The sequence below is a fragment of the Anser anser genome (genome assembly GCF_964211835.1).
Source record: "Anser anser genome assembly, chromosome: 19".
NCBI classification, from domain to species: Eukaryota; Metazoa; Chordata; class Aves; order Anseriformes; family Anatidae; genus Anser; species Anser anser.
The window spans coordinates 12,332,898-12,353,213 of record NC_139740.1 but is presented as its reverse complement, the minus strand read 5'-3'; the positions used below and the strand labels follow the sequence as shown (position 1 = coordinate 12,353,213).

At 39.2% G+C, this 20,316-nt stretch overlaps 1 protein-coding gene across 9 annotated transcripts in view; it reads right to left on the bottom strand.

The window, feature by feature from the left end:
• CEP112 (centrosomal protein 112) overlaps positions 1-20,316 on the bottom strand; it is a 163,328-nt gene that overhangs the window by 63,456 nt on the left and 79,556 nt on the right. For all 9 annotated transcript variants that reach the window (XR_014573911.1, XM_083804907.1, XM_083804906.1 and 6 more), the window contains one exon: positions 343-573. Coding sequence is in view for 8 of the 9 variants with exons in the window: in XM_083804907.1 (XP_083661033.1) it covers positions 343-573 (231 nt within the window). In the remaining variant the exon portion in view is untranslated. The remainder of the gene's footprint in view (positions 1-342; positions 574-20,316) is intronic.

Below are 20,316 nucleotides of genomic sequence, written 5' to 3'. Positions count from 1 at the left end.
CTGGGTTTCCCTTTAAAGTCATCTGGATTTTAAATGTCACGGCCATCCCACTCGCAACACGGCTGGAAGGTGCTGCCCCAGCAGCACTCACAGCAGACAGCTACAGCAGCGATTGCTGCCATTGCATCTTCAAAGACAGGTCTTTCGTTAGAGAGCCACAGAATTTCCATTCTCATACAGTGATTGCAGCATCTATGTCACATCTACAACATACTACCTTTTGTTTTCAAATCAAGTGACCCCCTAAACATTTTCCGTTGTAAAGCTTTGGTTATCTGACTTTTGAGGTGATCGCTTCCCTTTTGCTGAGCTACAAGAAGCAGCCCAGTGTGATTCTCTTACCTTGTCCAAGGCCTTCTCTGTTTCTGCATCATGCACCTTTTTCAGGTCGAGCAACATTTTTTCTGCATCCACTTTCAGCTTATTCACCACCATCTCGTGATCTCGAGCTGCCCTCTGCTTTTCCTCTTCCCTCTGAAGGCTCATCTCCATCAGCTGTTGCTTGCGCTGAGCATTTACCTGAATAAGCTCTTCCCTCAGCTTGTGGATTTGGCTCTCCATCTCACACATAACCTGAAATGAAGAACAGGCAAAGTAACAAAACAAGAACAAACAACAAAATACTTCCCTCAGACAGGCTTTCACCTGTGGTAGGAAGCTGACTCTACAGATTCTATGTCCCTTTCCTTGTCTTCTTTTCTTGCTCTTCCCCTTCTCCACATACACAGAGATGGACAGAGCTCCCTCCTACCCAAGGCATGGCTAGAGCAAGGAGATTTACCTTTTTGGAGGGGGTGACCCCATCGGTGAAGAAACTTAAGTTTGTGGCCTATAGTCACTATATATAATGTCTTTTTTCCCTTAAGAATTCACCTATCACGTTGTAATGAGACATGAGCATATCATCAATCATTTACCAACCACTGCTACAGATTATAGACCGCATCTCGCTGCAGTGTGCTGATGTGCACAAGGAACACGTCACAGAAAGCGCTCCTTCAGGTGAGGGCACCAGCACACACCGAGAAAGGATGACACTGGCCAACGCAAAGAACCCTTACAACTCTGTCACACTCTTGAAGTATACAGACTATACACTGCTACTTTACCGTAGTCCATTAGTTCAGATTTACTCTTGCATATAGCTCTCATTAGTTACTGTTCTAACTGCATTTTGTCTGTAGCTTCTCAAAAGAAATTATAGGTGCATTGCATCTGTGACAAAACCATTGTCTTTCCGGCTAATCGTAACATATGAAGTTGAAAAGACATGTTCTCTTTCATAAACATAGTTCTGAAAACAAGCCTTTAACTAAAGACCTCACACAGTAGTTCTCCCTTTTTGTTCCCACCTCACAAGTGACACTGCAGTTCCCTGGAATTCTTGGGATGTACGGGATGACAATGAGATAAAATACTGACATCCTACCAAACAGATGTAGGTGACTCAGATCAAGCTTATTAAAGGTTTCCTAAGAAAATCTGCTTAAAACTAGCATATGTCAAAAAAAAAACATTGCCCTGGAGTGCCAGGTACTGTTTCTAGAGCTGTGAAGTGCTCTCTCCAACTATTACTGTTCTTCAGACATTTCCTACAGTATCTATATTCAGCTAAACCACTTCTTTGCAGTCTCTGAGAACCATGTTACTACAAATCTTTGACAAAGAAAGATTCATTTCTGACCAAAGTTGGGAAATTAATGACTGTATCAGAAATAACGCCTTGCGCATTAATGAACGAGGAGAGATTGTTACGACAATTACTGTGATCCGCGAGAAAACTGAGGCTTGAAAGTCTATTTTTTTTAAACTATTTGAGCTATGTGGTATAATAAAAGACGTGATGTCTCCTTTCAAACCTTCCCTTGTGTCTTTAGATTATCACAGCTGTAACATGTATTAAATATTAACCATCTCAGAAACTTATCACAAGATTGACTTGTTTCCATGCTTTCCTAATTACTCATTGGCATTACTCCTTAGCATGTCAAAGGTAAAGTTTTGTGCATGCACAGAATGAGCACATCATTTGTATACAGAATTATAACAAATTCCACATACTTCAGCCTATATCAGCATTATTTCAAACATATGCTTCAGATTCTGTGATCTACACTAGATCCTTTCCCGATCTTTTCCTCCATGCGTTTATTTTTTTTTCTAAATCTGCAAACAGTCTAAAATGCAAAATACACTTTAGTTTGCAATTATACAGACTAAAATGTAAAGCACATTTCAGTATATCATTATAATCTACAATATACTTCTACAATTCTTTCAGAAAAATATTTCACCTTAAGATCATAACAAAATGTTTCAGTAACTGAAAAAAAAAAATTTTTTTAAGAAAAGCTTCCTTAAGCTTGATTTTTTCCATAAGTGAAACTTTAAGACATTACATCGCTCAGAAGATTCCTAAAAAGTTTGATAAAATATTTCAGATAAGGAGCCAAGACTCACTTCTTAGAATACAAGAACAAAACATTCATACATCATATTACAAGCCAAGATAGAGAATGGGTGAATTCCTGAGTCAACTGTTATTTCCTTCTGCTTTACTTCATTCTATACTCAATAACTCTTATACAAAGACACAGGAAAATTCAAATAGCACAATGCAGCATTTTCTACTGCCACATGGCAGTGACAGTGCCAAGCTTTCAGATTCAAAACTGGGGAGCCAAAAGATAGAGGGCTGAATGTTATAGGTAAAGTAATAGTAATTAATATGTAAAAGAGCATTAATGTTGGGCCTAATAGATGGCAAAAGCAGATTTGGTTCTATTAGGAAAGAAGAAAGAATCTGAAGACAGGGTGATGGCAGCGAAACTAATGTGATTAAGGGAGTCCTTTTGGAGCAACTTCACTGCTAGTAAGATGATGTTAAGAGACATCTAATCTCTCCAAAGTGACTGGGAAAAGCTTACGCTGGGGATCACAGGCACAGTTCTTGTCTGTAACCTTAAAATAAGGCTAGTTTTCACAGCTAGATTTTTTTCTCCATAAACAAAGTCACTGGCAGAAGCAGCTTACAAATGACCAACTTGCTGCATAAGACAACTTTCTGTGGCATGGGCATCTTAAAACTACTAAAAGAAATGAAGCCCAAACTTTCCATCACTAAGACTCTGCTATTCCACATACCAGGTCTCATAAAGTATTATTAGGCTTAGATGTGGGCAAATTAGTATTGGCAGGAAAAATTTAAAAAATGACAATTTTCTGTTGTGGAAAATCCATGAAATATAAAACTTCAGAGCAATTTTATAGCTGGTTATATCTATGTTTGTGAACCATGCTGACCAAATTGCATGCTCCAAACAATAACTTGGGTGCAAGACCTACTGTGAGACATACACAACTTCAATACTCCACCAGAGCAAATAACTATTGTGCTAAATGGAAGGCTTAAACATAAGAAATAAAGATTTCACAGTATATAGTAGGTTCAAAATGTTATTGCTACTTGCCGGATTTAGGAATCAGGGTTAAAGCCTTTTTTTTCAGTGGTATGGGCTTGAGTAAATGAAATGAGAGATCCATATCTCTTTTACAAAGAACGCTGAAGGATGGCATGCCATTGCAGCACATCTCAAACAAGAAAGCATTCTGTAAAGTGATTTAAAGGAAAACAGAGAAAGAAAATGCTAGCTTACAGAATATCCCAAATGGAACAAAAACACAAGCATGTAAAGTCAGCTGTGTGAGAGGTAGAGAGTTCATACGAATGTATATGGCATACTTGTATGTACGCTATGTGGCACGTATGACAGTCCTATAGATGAAGAAACTGCTAGCTGAGATGGTGATTTCTATTTCTGTTTCAAAGGAATAACTTAGAATTCTAACTAAGAATATTTGTGCTGAAATAGTGTCATAAAAAGGGTGGGTCAAAAGCCCACAGCAATTTGCCTGTAGGGAAAAAATAGACTTGAAAGAAAAAAAAGAAGGTTGCTCACTCACTCTGGCCTATTTAAAATGCCAATAAATGTACTTCATGTTATTTGGAAGGAAAACATGTGCTCTTAATTTTAAAAAGTAAATTGCATAAGAAAATATAAAGCTGGCAAAAAGTTCAAATTAAAATCTGTTGCTGAAGTCTGAAACTCTGCTACAGTTACATGCAACAGAGATGAGAAATGGACCGAATGACTACAGTCCAATTCCTTTTGTTTTTCAGGAGCTTCTGCTTCAACCTCTTGAAGCATTTACTTGGATCAGTTTCTAAGGAAGAGGCTGGAGCATGACTGAGTCTTTTCTACTTGGTGATGGAATACACGGGCTCCCTCTCAACGTATTACACAGCAAACCACATCCACCCCATCACCACACACAACTTTGAAATGCCCTCAGCGCCGTTTGAACTCACAAAACCAAGGAAATGCAGAGTTGAGATAAAATCCAATCTTATTCCCTGTGGCTCAGATCTAGAATGATTTAGGTGTTGCTTCAGCAGCTTCAACAAGTGACTAAGCTCCCCGCAGATGAAGTTGCAGAAACCTTTCATTGCTGAGGGTACTCAGGCAGCTGAAAGAGAATTGCACTTTTAGAACCTACTGCATTTCTCAAGTGGATTGTGATACCTCTTCCAAATGAGTTTCAGAAGCTTCCTGTGGTGGGCTAACTTGGCTTCAGCTGGAGACAACTGCACAGGTTTCCATTTGCAGTGCTTAATTTTGCTTGCATGTAACAAACCCCCAAACACCTCTGAGCAGTTCCATAGACTTAGTTCAAACATGAAGTGTTAGGTTAGATGCTGACAATAATTCATCCTAGGATTATAACCTAAAATATTAGCCCATAAGCAACAGCCCTACTGGAATCACTGCTATGCAGTTTCTGCCTCTGTGCGCTGATACTTGCTCATCGTTTTCTCACCTGGAAGAACATTAAAATTAGTGCACTCGTTTGAACAGTGCGCTATGTGAAACCATCAGCTGCACCCTTCTGAAAGGGAGATTTGTTTCTTTGTGTCTTGTTAGGCTGGCTGGATGTGACAGAGATGGATGAGGTATACATAACGTTTGTTATTGGATAGTGGATTATTTTTGAAAGGAGATCAGTCCAGTCAAGGGAAAGGAAGTCTGCAGCAAAAACAAACCTCACTTTGATGATGAAGAAGAATTAAAAGGAAAATAAGGAACAAAGTAGAAACCAGTGATTCAGTGGTGACAATGACTCCCTTTTACCCTAGATTAGTGCAATGTTCCAGAAGAGGTGGGAGAGCATCCCATCCGAGTCAGCACAGCAACTGGTGACATATTTAGGGTAAAACAACTTAGACAGATTATCTGTTGGAAATGGGGAATCTGAACCACTTTAACTTTCTTATTAACAAAAAAAGCTTTGTAAAGGGTTGAGAAATGGGACAAGTTTCTCTACCATCACACACACAAAAGCAGTGCACCTAACATAAAAGACTACTAAAAAAGTAAACAAATGGTATTTGTTTGCAGCTCTAAGCTAAGAAAAAAGTACAGCTGTAAGAACTTCAAAGATGCCTGATGTTGGTTTGTGTTTAAACCAAAATTGGTTTACATTAACAAGTCTTGCTACTGCAGTTCCAGCGAGTCACAACAATCAGTCTTACACTTGATCTCACTGGCTTTTGGGAACCATCCCTATGATTTTTACCATTACGAGATAAAAGAGGCAACAAAGTGCAGCTTCTAAGGGCCAAGCACGATCCCTGTGGCTCTCTGTTCTTTTTGTCCACAAAACATCCCACTGAGCCAGACTCACTGGGCCCAGTACGCCTGCTTTTCTCCCAGCCAGACGAGTTTCATCTGGCCAGTTCAGCCAGCTGGCAGATGTGTGGTTCCCTTGTAACAGGACAATGACACAAAAGGTACACAGCAATGCCAAAACCAGGAATCTGTTGGTTTAAGCTACAATCTAAATCTAAAAAGCTCAAGTCCAAACCAATACTTTAAAAACAGCTTTGAATTAGCAAGTCATTAAAATGTAGTAACTCAAGATTTTAATGTCATATATCTCCATTTTAATCAAGTATATTAAAAAGATTTTCTATACAATGACAATTTAAAATAAAATATTGAGAATATTATCTTTTTTTTTCTTGTGATTGATAAAACCAGTAATTTGTAAATAATAGGAAACCTTAAATGTATAGGTAGAAAATAAGGTTGGGAACATGGAAGTGTATGAGACACTGTTCAAAACATCCTATCAAAGCAGTAACAAGTAACAGGATCTCTACAAGACAAATTGCAACATATAAAGAGCTGAATTTTTAAGGAACATCTTTTAAGGAACATCCGCCAACCATCCTAATCACAAGGGGAAAACAAATCTAAATGAACAAATCTAAATTAGGGTAGTAACTGATGAAGGAGGAAGGGAGGGTTGGGAAAGACACAAGGAAATAGAACCAAGATGGAAGTTTCAAGGTCATACACAGAAGATATTAACATGAGCATAACAACGCTTGGCTAATGGTGGTCAGATTTCTGCAGTTGTTATTTTACTGTTGGAGAATGATTGAAAGAATTCTTCCTGCATTTTTGGTCAGAAAGTAACGGTGGAAGCAATGCGAGTACTGCACTGATTTGTAAAGAAAACTACTTCCGCAAATGTCACAGACATTATCACATGCGTAATGATGTGGCAGAGCCCAAATTAACAGGGATAAGTAATAAACAGCTATTTAGCTTTCACAGCACAATCTATTACACTGTCAAGTTTAAATGCCTTTGGGTAAGAACACAGACCCATAAAAATTGTAATTAAGGGAGCAGATAAATAAAATAGTGTGAAATGAAGTGAGAATGAACAACAGTTCAATGACCAACAGGTAGGTTTCACCTCCTAAGAGCACTGATAAGATTTTCAAAAAAGCAAATTATTCTGGAGGGAATCACTGAAGCACAGTGATTCTAGCACTGAAGCACAATTAAACCACAATCTACCACAATTAAACATAGTCCTGATCGCTAATCTAGTGCTTGCTGGAAATACTAAATCAGCAAAACTAAAACTTCAAAACAGAAGATGCATGAAACACTATGTAAACATTCATGAAAATGCATACATAAGTTTTCTTGTTCCTGAGGGAAGAAGATTCTGTCCATGAAGTTGGTGCTATTGCACAACTGGTTAAATAGAAGACATCTTTACTTTAAATATTAATAATTTCATCCCATAACTGAAATATATTCATATGTTCACAAATCAAGTGTTCACAGTTTTTAAATCAGACTGTATAATAGCAATTTTAGGTATTCTGTAGGAAAATTGTTACATAAACGAAAGGTGTAGTCACTACGCTGCCCAGCATACAAAGAGTAGCAGCTCTCTAGAATAAAACAGATGCACGTTCAGTGTCCAAAAAAACCTTATGTAGAAGCAGTGCAGATGGCAACCATAATACTAACAGTAAAATGTTTGCTGTTCAGCTGTGTAAAATCTGAGTCCCCCTATTACAGGGCTTATACAAAGGTATATCAACTCCATCTCAACACAATCCCAGATTTTCCCACCTCCACAAATGTACCTCTGACATTGTTTTTGAAAACATCCACCAGGACTTGCCAAGTGAGGTGTTGAGCTGCTAACTTACATATTTATTCTATTAATTTTAACAGCATTAAGGTGCTTTTAAACATCAAGAGTCCTTTGTAAGGTTCTTTACTCGGACTGCTTTAACGTTGTGTATGCTCTGAAAAATGCCCAACATTTGTGCATCTGCTAAAAGTAAACTCTGATCAACCTTGCTGTTTTGTACTCTGCTAGGGGCAGGGGCAGATTAACACCACCATACCTGTACAGTGCTGCTGGAGGCTAAACATCGCTCCACTTTCAAACTACTGGCAACTTCATTTTGTCTTTCCCAAACTCCTGCACTTGTCACAGTCCCAAGAAAAGTCCAGCACCATTCCAGACTAGATTTTAGTTCTTAGTAACGTAGAATAAGATTAGACAAGATAGAGCAAGTACAGCTTAAGCATTTTACTGAAACACAATGTGTTGATTCGTGAAGAACAGTAAAGAGAAGTTACCTTCTGCTTAGCTCCACTTTCAATAAAAATTCATGAAAAAGAATCAAAAATACAAATTTGTATCTTTATTTCCAAAGGAAGTGCACTGAAATAGATCTGGACTTTTAAAGAAGGCAGTTAGCTGCCTAAGTGCCAGTAAACGTCAATGGGATTTAAGCTACAAACTATTGGGCTTTAAAAAAAGGGGGGGAGGGAGAGAGGGAGAAAGAAAGAAAATCAGACATCCATTTCACAGCTCCACAAAGAGCTTAAAATTAACGGAGCTTATTTTGATTTCTTAATTTACATAAGTATATTTGATTCTAATTTAGTTAACAGCATCTAGAAAGTAGAACTTCATATAGGTTGGTTATTGCCACTGCCTGCCTAATAAGATGATTTTTAGACAAATGGAAGAACCTCAAGCCTACATGGGGGAGAGATGAGACTGGAAGTGAACAATACAGGACAATGGTGAGGGAAAGGATTAGTCACCAAGTTGAAATTGAGAAAAATGCAAATAATTTTTCCATTTAACAGTTCAATATCTAGAAAAGACTTGGCCATCTTGCCTGGAAGACAGCTTCCAGATGACTTTCTTATAACCTGGTTTACTACATTTGCTTTGAAATAGATTACCAAGTCAAAAAATAAAGTCATACAGCTTTCTTTTCTCTCTCTTCTTTGTGTATAAGACATTTACATTTGTATTTTTCTATCTACAAATAAAATGAGTAAGACTACTAACAGACCTACCTGGAAAGGACTAGTGGAGGACTCATTTCCTTGCGTCGTTCTACTACGAAATTTAACAGAGACACTCAGCTAGGCACCAAACAATCTGCATAACTGCATTAATGTCACCGAAGTATAATGAAGACGCAAAACATGCATCCATAAAGATATGCTTAATGTTGTGATCCTCTAAAAATATTTTTGAGGGCAGAATATAGACAAAGTATACAGTGGCTGAAAAATAAAAACCTACACCTTGTATCAGTTTTGCTGCCTCATACAACCAACCTATCCCCCCCAAAAGATTGATGAACATTACACCAAACACGAGTGCATTCTTCCCTGTTTTCTTCTGAGGAAAAAAAAGATTTTCTGTATTTCAGGATGTGAAAGGAAATTATTCCTCTCAGAAGAATGCTACAGATGTATACAGTTCAGAAAAAACACTGGATCAAAGCTTGTGTTGAATGTGAAAAGCTATTGACATTTAAGGAAGGATAGGACTTTCCTGCAAAGGAATACATCAATGGAGGCTAAAGATCTCTGCAGCAGACTGGGAAGAGCTACCCATCACTTGGATCAGAGAAGCCGGACACAGAAATACTCTAAGGATAAGTTTGTAAACAAACCTTTGCATTTAAATTTCCATGTATTAAATTTAAAATCATTAGCATTTCCTGAACAACTTGCAATCCTGATTTAAATGCAGACGTGATGTATTACAGATTTAAGGATTTCTACAGACATTCATCTCTGTGAAGCAGCAAAATTAAACATATCTTTTCTAATTTGTCCCCAGAGTAGGTACAGGAAATATTGTCTATGAGAAATGTCTTTGCCCTGTCAACTAATGAGAAAACTTCACTGAAAGTAGAAAAACAACAGAAAAACATCATTAACTCATTTCTCTTTTGCATGTCTTTGTTTAAATTATTGCTCAAAGCAAATGCATCTTTAGAGTACTCCAGAAACGTTACCCTATACATCCCCCATGAAGGTTTTATGGTGACTGTAATGGAAATGGAATTGGTTTGAAAACTTGACAAAACACACATGAGACAAGATACAGATTAAAAAAAAAGTAAACAATCATATCTCCCATTTTCAACTTCTGAGTACTTGTAGAAGGGCAAACTCTGGGCACGAGGTCCTGCTCAACTCACCTGCCAGGATCTCCTCAACAGGCAGCTGAAGCACTCGAGGAAGGCTCTAAGTGGATGATGCCATCCAAGCCCTGGCCTGACTGTTAATCAAGGTGAAAGAAATTCTTCTAAACTCCAATTAATTGCACAAAGTCAGCTAAGGAACCTAACAGTGCTATTCTCTGGCCTGATGACTAAAGACGAGGTAAATGCACTAGCCTGTTGTGTACTTACTATTCTGCTATGCTAAAGAACCTAACACACGAGGAAACTCTCATCGCTGATGCCATGCTGCTATATTGAAGGTGACAGTCTTTAACCAAGCATGAAGTCCTCGTTCTGGGTCTCACGAATGGCAATATGTGTGGGCAGAAATCCTGAAGACCAGGAGCTTCAGAAATTTAAAAAAAAGGTGTAATTTACTGGTTTAGACTTCAAAGAAATAGTCACCTTCTAACTTTCAAAAAATATTTCTGCAAGGCAGTAATAGAGTTTTTCTTCTAATCAACTAGTTGAGGTAAATTCTTATCTGTATCTTAGCTGCTTACACTAATCAGATGCAAAATTAAACAATCAAGTGCAGATTTTTACTTTCTCCTTTTTGAAGTGAACTCCACATTGGAAGAAGCATAAGCTAGCTGACTATCTTTAGTGTCAATCCTTATATCTAACAGCTAAATTTTGTCACATCCAAGCGAGGATGAAAGTCCTAGGGAAGGAAGTGTGCACTCCAGCCTAGCTGTCAGGTTGGAGTCAAAGGCATCAGCTGATGGCACCTTTGGTGTACTTAATGCACACACATACAAGCCCGCACTATTTCTAGCCTCCCTTTCTGCACCTTCATCCTCAAGAGCTGCCTGCACTATTCCCGTCATCTCTGCAGTGGCTCCTCTGTGTTCGGAGACCTTTTGGAAGCATCATGCTACCGCTACCAGTTCTGAAAGACAAGATCAATCCCAGGATGATCTGTACAAAATAAATAAGGACTGGGTGCATAACATTTTTTTCTTGAAATCAAGAATACTTTTGGCTGAGTATCTTCCTTTGGCACCTTTACATTGATGTCTATCCTTTTCATCCTTCTCTGCTTGTCCTTGAATTCAGTTGATGCCACTGTCATTTCGGAATGACAAATAGGCCATCGCATCCTGGGGCAGGAGTTTCTCCAGACCTTTTGAGTCTACTGTATTTTACTAAATGTCACCATATAGTTTAAATATAAATACGTACTAAAGTAAATTCTGTGAAATACCAGTAAAATAACCCATTAAATGAGGCCATTTATACAGGACCATGTTTATATTCAGTACACTCCCCTTCCCTCCACCATCCCTCTGCCTTCCCTCGAAATAATAATAAAAAAAAAAAGCTCCAAATTGCATTAAGAGATAAAGAACAATGTATTACTCCTGAACTGAATATTCTGGCAGGGAACAATGGCTGTGGGGAGCTGCTGACAGTTGACCAAAAGCAGCAGTCCTCCTCCTGTACAACAATGAAGCACAGTCCCTTAAGAGGACGTCATTTGCAGACTTTTGAAATCTACTGCTTTTACTTTTCTGGAAAGCATCACTGTTTTGAAGGACACAATCCGATTGTTGAAAAGTAAGAAAATATGTCTATGTACCACATTTCAACTAACATGAAGCACAAAGAGCAGGGAACTATTAAAGAGATTATTTCTTGGGTACCAGGAGATGATGTTTTTGACAAATAGCATCTGATGAATTTTTGAGAGATTTTATATTTCTCCATATGCAAGCCCAATTACTGCACTAATGAAGGCTACTGCTATAAAGCAATAGCAAAGCTGTCGCTGTTAAGCCTCCTTGAAACTCGTGTACAGAAAAACAAACATTGCCTTCCACATAAATGGCTGCATTAGAAGCCATTACTGATTAATGCTGCATCTTTTCTCTCAACCTCTGATGCAAAAGATGCCAAAGACATTTTATCACAAGGGTATGTTTGCACGGTTTTAGAAACAGTAGTAATCTAAGTACCCGACACAATACTCAGGTAGGGCAGGTAAGAATTAATTGGTACATTCCCCCCCCACCCCCCCCGAGAATTTCAGATGCTGAAACTGTTTTTCCCTTTATTGAACCAGCTCGGCCTAGACCGGCTTGTCCCGCAGTGACATGTATATTGAATACAAATCAGACAGCATAGCTTTAAATCTGTGTTGCAGCTCTCATTTCCAATTCGAGAACTGTACTATAATCATAAGCTTCTGGTGGATGAAAGGAAATCAGCTCTCTGAATATTAGCTAATGCCACATTTGCAAGTCCTGAAGAGATCTGTGCTGTTTAAAAAAAAAATAGATCATTTCTCGTGAACCTATATATATGAATCGCTTTGTACTGCTCAACTGATAGAAGCGATGCCTGTGCTGGGATTAAACCCTTTTCATCATAAAACCTCATCTGGTTCGGAGTCCAAGTCCATCAAACCTTTTCCCTTTAAAGTCCCGCCTTTGATTCTGCATCAATTTATTCAAACCGCAGCTGGGTGGCTGAAAACGAAAGGACAGCATCATTTAAACCAACCATGTTCCTAACTTGAAAGAAGGGCTATAATTAAAAAAATGGGCATAAAAGAATGGAAATGGGATAATATTTTTTAATGGTAGTTCAAAGGCCGACAGATGTCAGAGCCTTTGAAGATGTCAGTACACTGAGCAAGAAGTTGCCATTAAATAGTTTGCCTGAGAGGTGAAGCAGCTTTTTAATGACTGAAAAAGCCCTTGCAGACACATCCTTGTGTTTTTAATTTGTCAGAGTTACTGCAGTATTTTCTGATTAATGACACATGATTATAACTGCATAGCATACATATTTTTATACTTGGTTAAATGAATACTTTATTCCACATTCCTTCGGTGCCAGATAAGAACAGGAAAGCTTTACTACAGAGTCTAAAACTATTCAGATTGCTCAAATATTTATGGTAATTTGAGGGGATTGACCAGATACAGAGCTACTATGTGTTGCTACCTTTTGTTCTTTAATGGTGCTATTACTACTGCCATCACAATGTGCATGCATTAAGCGAGCATGTGACCAAGCAATGTATTATACCCTCCTTGTGCACCAAACAATCAGAGCTTTCATAATTCACCAGCGAACAATGTCATCAAATCAAATCAAAATAACATTTAGAAAAATTTCTCCATTGATCCTAAACAATACAAACAATGGCTGCCAATGTATTGTAAGCGGAAAATAACTTTTCTGAGAAAAAACAGCACATATTGCTAGGAAACATCACGTTCAGAAGAAAAACACCAATATTTATAAATGCAGATAAAGTCCCCATCTTGGGCTGAGAAGATCCTCCTTCATCTCTCTATTTACATGTGCATTTTTTCCCCCTCTCCTTATTTTCACTACGAATGTAAACTGTAGTAGCCCAAACCCCAGGAATAATTTATTTTGCTCCCAGGAGCAGGCTCTCAGATCACTACTACAATCTTTTACAGCAGGGTGTGAAGCTGAGCAGGTACAAGCACAGGGAAGCACCCAGGCCCTCGGGAAGTACAGGAAAAGCCAGTACGGCATGCCTTGTGTTGGATCACGCCTTGCAGAAGTCACACGAAAAGAGTCATTACAAAGGAATTTGATTAATGTACTATTCTTTCTGTTGTTCCAACCTAGATTCAGTTTATTAATTAGATCATAAAGTAATAGAAGTATGATGGACTCAACTAAAACCTAACGTACAGAGAAATGGGAGGAACCTTAGAGCTTTGTGAAGTCAGTTGCTGGTTGCACCAGAACAGTTAAAGCATTTTGTAAGTCCGACTGCTCTGCTTGTTACAATCCATACCCATCAGGAACCTCCTTGCTATCACCGTGCTGCCTACCACTACCGCCATGAACCTCCCAGAGGGGAGGAAGGGAACTGTTGGATCCTTGCTGCTACTCTGAAATTTAATTCTCCCAAAGATATTCAATGAATGAAAACAGAGTCCTGCTAGGAACAAATACAACTATGTTAAGACCCTATTACGAAGAACATGGAGAAGCAGAAAAGTTTCAGTACAAACAACTGGAAACCCAGTTTCCATCTATCCTGCAGCCTTCCTTTTCAGATAACTTCAAAGGTAGTTTTACCTTACAAAAGGACACAAACCCCAATCTGCTGTGCATCAGTATGATGCTTGTCTTTATCATGAATCTCATCAAGATTTGAACCCTCAATCTGCGAGGTTATGTTATGCCCTTCTGCCACTTTTCCTGGAAAACGAAGTAATGAGCAAGCAACCAGCATGATCAGGTGGAAGTGGCCACAGGGAACACCCACCACAGGCAGGGTGTCACCCAAGGTGACACCCAGTGCTCAGCCTCTTCCACCCACACCTCGGGAGCGAAAGGTGTGAGACAGGCATGCTCTGGAGGTAACAACAGAGGGGGAGCGTGCCCTGTCCGTCTACTCCACTCCTGTGGCTGTTAATGCAGAAGTTAAACAAAGACCTTGTACTTTCTTTTCCTATTTAGTTATTACTTTAGCACTGTGGGAAAAAAAAAAAAAAAAAAGGAAAAGAAGGTGGCAAATTTAAAGCAGTTGTAATTTTTGGCTGAACAAAGGCACTTCTCTAAGCTGTGAGACTTCCTGATGAATTTCAAATTAATTTCACAAACTAAAGGAATGTTACCTACAGAAGATGTACCAGAATCTCTTATGAATAAACATTACAAGATTCTTCTATAATGGGAAATATCAAACTGAAAATAATGTTTTGCTACAGAAACCCACATAAGCAAGCACAGCCAAGAGATTCAGATTCTATCCATTAGAGGGCAATAATACATATACACACATACGTACACACAAAGACACACTCCCACCCACCTGACTGGCTTTAGCAGGAAAACTAGCATTTTTTCCACTAAGATTACCAACAGCACATTGACAGTTTGGCCTATTCCATTCTCACCTCTCCATCCCCAACATTGGTATCCAACAGATCAAGAGTTGCAATAACAAATTATTGTTTGCTTTTCCTACAAGGAATTCAATAATAATATTTAGGTTTAGAAGGATTACAGTTGACTTAATAAACGTAGCTTGTATAGACTGAACATCCAGCATTTATATAAACATTTAACTTATTATAATGGTTCCCAAACTTTTCACAGGAAAAACGTTCTCCATGTGTATGCATTCCACCTGAAGTCAGACACTTTTCTATTCAGTCCCATAAGAAACCTGTGATAACAGCAGCAACTGCAGATGTGGCAAATACCCAGTAGGTTTTAGATGCCTTTTAATGCTACAGACAAATCACGGAAAGGCATTTTTATTCTGTCATTGGTAGAGACACTTGAGGAAAGCAGTTCATGTGCTACGTCATCTGCTTTCTTGTTCAAAACACGTCAAACAACCGAAACTTCATTGTTTCTCATGCATCCTCAACCATCTGCTTGCTGCACCCACCTCTAATATCCTACAAGCACATTTATGTTGCAAGCTCACTGGTTCAGGAGATGCTGTTATGTATTTTCACTAACCCAACATACACTCAGATCCCTGACAGGACTCCTGCAAAGCAAATAATTACCACCAGCCACTAAACTACTCCTTGTCAACACCAAACTAGTTTCAGGATTGCTGAGTTTACAGTAATAATGACCAGTAAATCCTACTAGCATACAGACTGGATTAAATTGTTATTTCTTTAAATATTACTTTGCAATGATCAATCCATATTTCATTATGGACATTCAGGTAGTGACTTCAGCTAAAGGCTAGTAATTTCTATGAGCTACTGAATAAATATTAACTTAATATTATACTAGAGATTTAACTGAAGGCCCAAATTCAAATGGAACAGGATGAAGATGTAGAATACTGTGCTGACCATGTATGCTGGACAGTAGGCATGCACCCCTCTCAAAGAGGCAGGCACCTAGAACTTGGAAATCCCAAACGATACAGCAGGAAAACATGCATCTATTTTGAAATATTCCAGCGTACGGTGCATTTACAGTGGCTGCTTTTCCAAAAATCAATTTCCACTCTATTTCTCTTCTCTAAATTCATTTTACAGATGCCAATACACCAGAAAGCAGAGACTACAAAAGAATTCAAGCTGTCAGAGACAACTTTAGAAGAACTGTATCACTCGTACGAAAGACTGGAGTTCACTCTTCCTGGAATCTTCAGATCTGTTTCAAGTAAAAGCACTGTGTCGGTTTTTTTTTTTTCTTTTTTCCCCCCTTTTTTTTTAAAAAAAAAACGCCCTACATCAGTGTTGTTTTTATTAACTCTGAAGAGCAACTTTAAAAACTTAATATGAAATATTTGTAATCAAGCCAATATTTTAGTGGCCAAAGATAAAAGTTCCCTTATTTGCAGTACTTCAGGAGGGCTTTCATACATGCGAATACAATGAGATATGTAGTTTCAGTTTGAAATATATTGTTTTCTCCATTAAACAGAAATCTACGGCATCGTTGACATCGATTTCTGTCATTTTGTCATGATAAACACTAAGGTATTAAGCACCTTCCACATCATGCAGCCAGGCATGATTCCAATTAGTGCTGAATAGAAGACAAAATGTCAGTCTAATAAGCTTCAATTTGCAAAGTCTTTGAACATTTGATGATATCATCACTTTGCCAATCACTTCTTGTACTTTGGCTTCTTTTCTTCCATATCACCTTCCCTGTCAAAAGAAAGTCTTTCAAATCTCCAGAAGCTGAAGACGTGAACAGTGTCAGTCACTGGTCTGACTGAGCTAAGAGATCCAAAAATGACTCCCCGGTACATCAGAGAACTATGATGTGCACAATATTCCCTCAAAGCTAATTTGCTGCCAACATGTAGAGTAATTGGGGGAAAAAAGTCTACTTTAAAGGCATACTGTGAAAAATATTTTTTCTCATGAAATCAACACTAAAGACCTTAAATCACTGTCAGCGTCTGTGTCACTCTTTCCAAATAAAGGAACGGCATTTATTAAAGTAAGATGACAATCATGTCTTCTAAGGTGACTGGACCAAAGAACAGCTCTGCTGTCCGACTTCATATGAAAACACTCACTTTATTTTATAATAATGTAGTTTCTTTCTAATTTGTTTCTTATTAAAAGAGGGCAAAAAAGCATATGTGATTCTGTAAACTTAAACGTACATGCCTAGCACACATTCAGTGCCAACAGCTGGGGAGATGTGGAGCTTTCTCTACCTGGAACTTGCCCAAATGCAGAAGCTAAAATCCCTGCCGTTACCTGGCAGTGAGGGAAAACAGCATCACCAAATGGCAGACGACAAACCAGGCTGGGAAATGCAGAGCGAGAGACAGCTGGTCCTGCCCTAGGCTCAAGCAGCAGGCCTGAGAGAGGGCCCGCTCAGAAGAGGAGAGCAAGGCAGCGGTGTCCCCGAGCTGGCTCCCGGGATGAGGTGGGTTACAGAGGGGCTGACCCTCCAGCAGACGGGTTAGCAAATTCCTAACATCTGAGGCAGAAATTGAGACAGAAATTGCTACAGACACAGGGCTTGCAACAGCTGCGAAGCTGAGTAACAGCGAAGCACTCAGCCCGGTGTCTGTGCCAGTAACATCCTCTTCAGACCCACAGAGGACCCGTCACGGTTTTCCCCCCGCACCACCACAAAGCTCCTCTCTATGAACCGGAGGAAAGAGAGACGTCTCCCATGTTCTTCCAGACTAAAGCAATAGGCAGAGGAACGAGGGGATCAGTGGTAGGGCGCCCAGGACAGCGCAGTTTGCCATAAGCACTTCAGCTGCAATTTGTTACTGGTTTTCCACTTGAAGGTTTCTCTATGATTCTTTAATGTGGGAGTGTGTGGAGCTTTATGGATGGTCTCATATTTCTCAGCTGACATATCTTCAGCCAAAGTATGTCAGCTACAGGAGAGGGCAAGGCTTTTCACTGGCTTTGTGATTTCTCCTTCCCCCATCACAAACCACATAAAAGAAAAATACAAATAATCAGATCTCCAAAATTGCTATTTGTTACCTCATCATGAAACAGTCCACTGGACCCTGCAGTGGTATTGAGTAATATCATTACTTAAACCATAAAGAGGCTGTATTTATTGCTCAAAATTGGGAAAATTAGCATCCATATGGATCCTATTGTTTTAAGACCCGTAATTCTGCCAAAACAAGTGGTGTTAACATTCCATACTACAGATTGTCATAATTTCTCTTCTGGTCTTTCAGTCTTTCATTTGGTACTTATAATACCTTTGAATTGAGTAACCAAATGGATCATAAAATCTCTCCTATCAGATAAATCATTTAACAGCTAGACTACTGTTCAAATTTTGATTTACGGTGACAGTGAGTGAATGGAATTAGCATCTGCTGACCTAAGGAAGAAAGACTAAACTGATTTTGGCTAAGCTTTTTCCAGAATAACATTCAAGAGAAAAAACACTCTCCGAAAAAATTTAACTACTTAATTTGCAATACCTAGAGCCTTAGCTAGTAGCCACACAGAGGACGTCCTATCCTCCACCCCTGCAAAAAGTATGGAGCAAAACCCCATGAAATTCCTTTCCAGGCATACAAGGAATAAAAAGGTCACTGGGAACAGCCAACACAGATATACAAAAGCAAATCATGCCTGACCAAACTAACCACCTTCTACAATCAAACAACTGACTCTGTGGTAAGGGGAAAACTGCCAACATCTTTTATCTTGACTTTGGTAAGGCTTTTGGCACAGCCTTTTATATCACCTGCATAGTCACACTCTCTCTTCAGAGAGCGGATGGGTGGACTACACCGCAAGAGGAGAGCTCACTGGACCACTGGGTTCAAAGGACAGGAGCGGAGGCAACCAGCTGCAAGCAGCATTTCGCAAAGGTCAAAGCTGGGGCTGACACAGCTCAGCATCCCCATCACTGACCTGGATGACGGCTACAAAGAACCTCAAGCAACACCGGGGGCAGCATCTCTTGGGGGGAAGAGGTCGGTATGTTGCAGAGCAGGGCTGCCATCCACAGGGACCTCAAACTCTGCGAGCTGGAGGAATGGACCTCTCCAGGGCGCTCAGCACACTGGGTTTGTTCAGCATGGACAGCAGAACACTAAAGGCAGCAATCTACACATAGCTGAAGACAGAAATTAGAGGGAAATTGCACAAAAGACAACGGCAAACTTCTTGAAGATGGCAGCGAAAGGATGAGAAGCTACAGATCCAAGTTGTAACAACTGAAATTCAAATTGGATATAACGGAAAAGATTTGATCAGTTATTACTTTAATATTCCTTTATATAAGCTTAATTTCAAAATTCACACTGTGTATAGCTTATTGTCTATTGATCATTCATTGCAACCATCACACCCAAACCTTGAATGCAAAGCCACGCCTAGTGTGTGTTAGAAACTGCCATACATTAAGATCCTTTAACCAGCTGATGAGCAAGACTGGTCTTTTCTATTTTTTTTTTTTTTTTTTTAAGAGAAATTATTCTATATTAACTCTTCTGTAGGAAATAATCACTTTTTCCTAAACAGGGTGTACTGGCGTAAAATAGAAGTATTGCCACATGATATCAACCCTGCCCCTTCTCCAGTGAAATTGTATACTCCATCTTTTCAGCTGGCAATATTTAAAATTTTAACCAAAAACAATATATAAATGTTGATTACAGTGTAATAACTACCACATATATTCAATTTCATATCGTATAAACAAAGTCCATTTTGCTGAGAGCTCCATCTCAGAATCAGAGTTCATACTACGTGATGAGCCAGTTTCTATGGCAACTGCTTTCTCTTTTACACACGCTGTAGCCACACAAAATGTCAGCTCTATGCTAAGCTAACTTAGCATTTTTAATCAGCAAATGACAGTTTATGCACCATTACATATGGCTTCCAAAATCGGCTTTAATAACAATTTCAAATGCTGAACAGCCTGAAATATAAAAGGATAGAGGAGCGAGTAAAGTCACACCTCCTGCACTGAATTCCCCACTAATTCCAGTCGTATCATAAAAAGTGAGAGTCAAGCAAAAATGTGGAAGAGATCAGAGATGATCACCCAGTGCAGCACGAGAAGGCTTTGATGGTTCCATTAAGCGAGGAAGTGGCAGATGTTTAGAGCCTGTTCGGTAGGCTTTTGAAAGGCAGCTCAAACAGAAGCAGCAGCTTAAAAGTGGGGACCAGGAGCAGAGGGCTCGATGCAAAACAACAACCATGGCATGGCGGATTCAGCTGAGAAGAGAAGGGGAAGATGTGCAGGAGGCTAAGACCCTTCTCTTGATGGGGAGGCCTGATGGAGGGATTCACGAGCCTCAGCTCTGTGTGCTTCTGTTTTTTTTAGAGCAGAGGCTCATTTTTTCCTCTAATCTCAATGACTGTCTATCCTGCAGCCCAGATTATTTCCTTGGGATACTGATGGGTTTTGGCCATCCGTACTCAACTCTCAGCTGATCAGTTCAGAGCTCAGTTTGAATG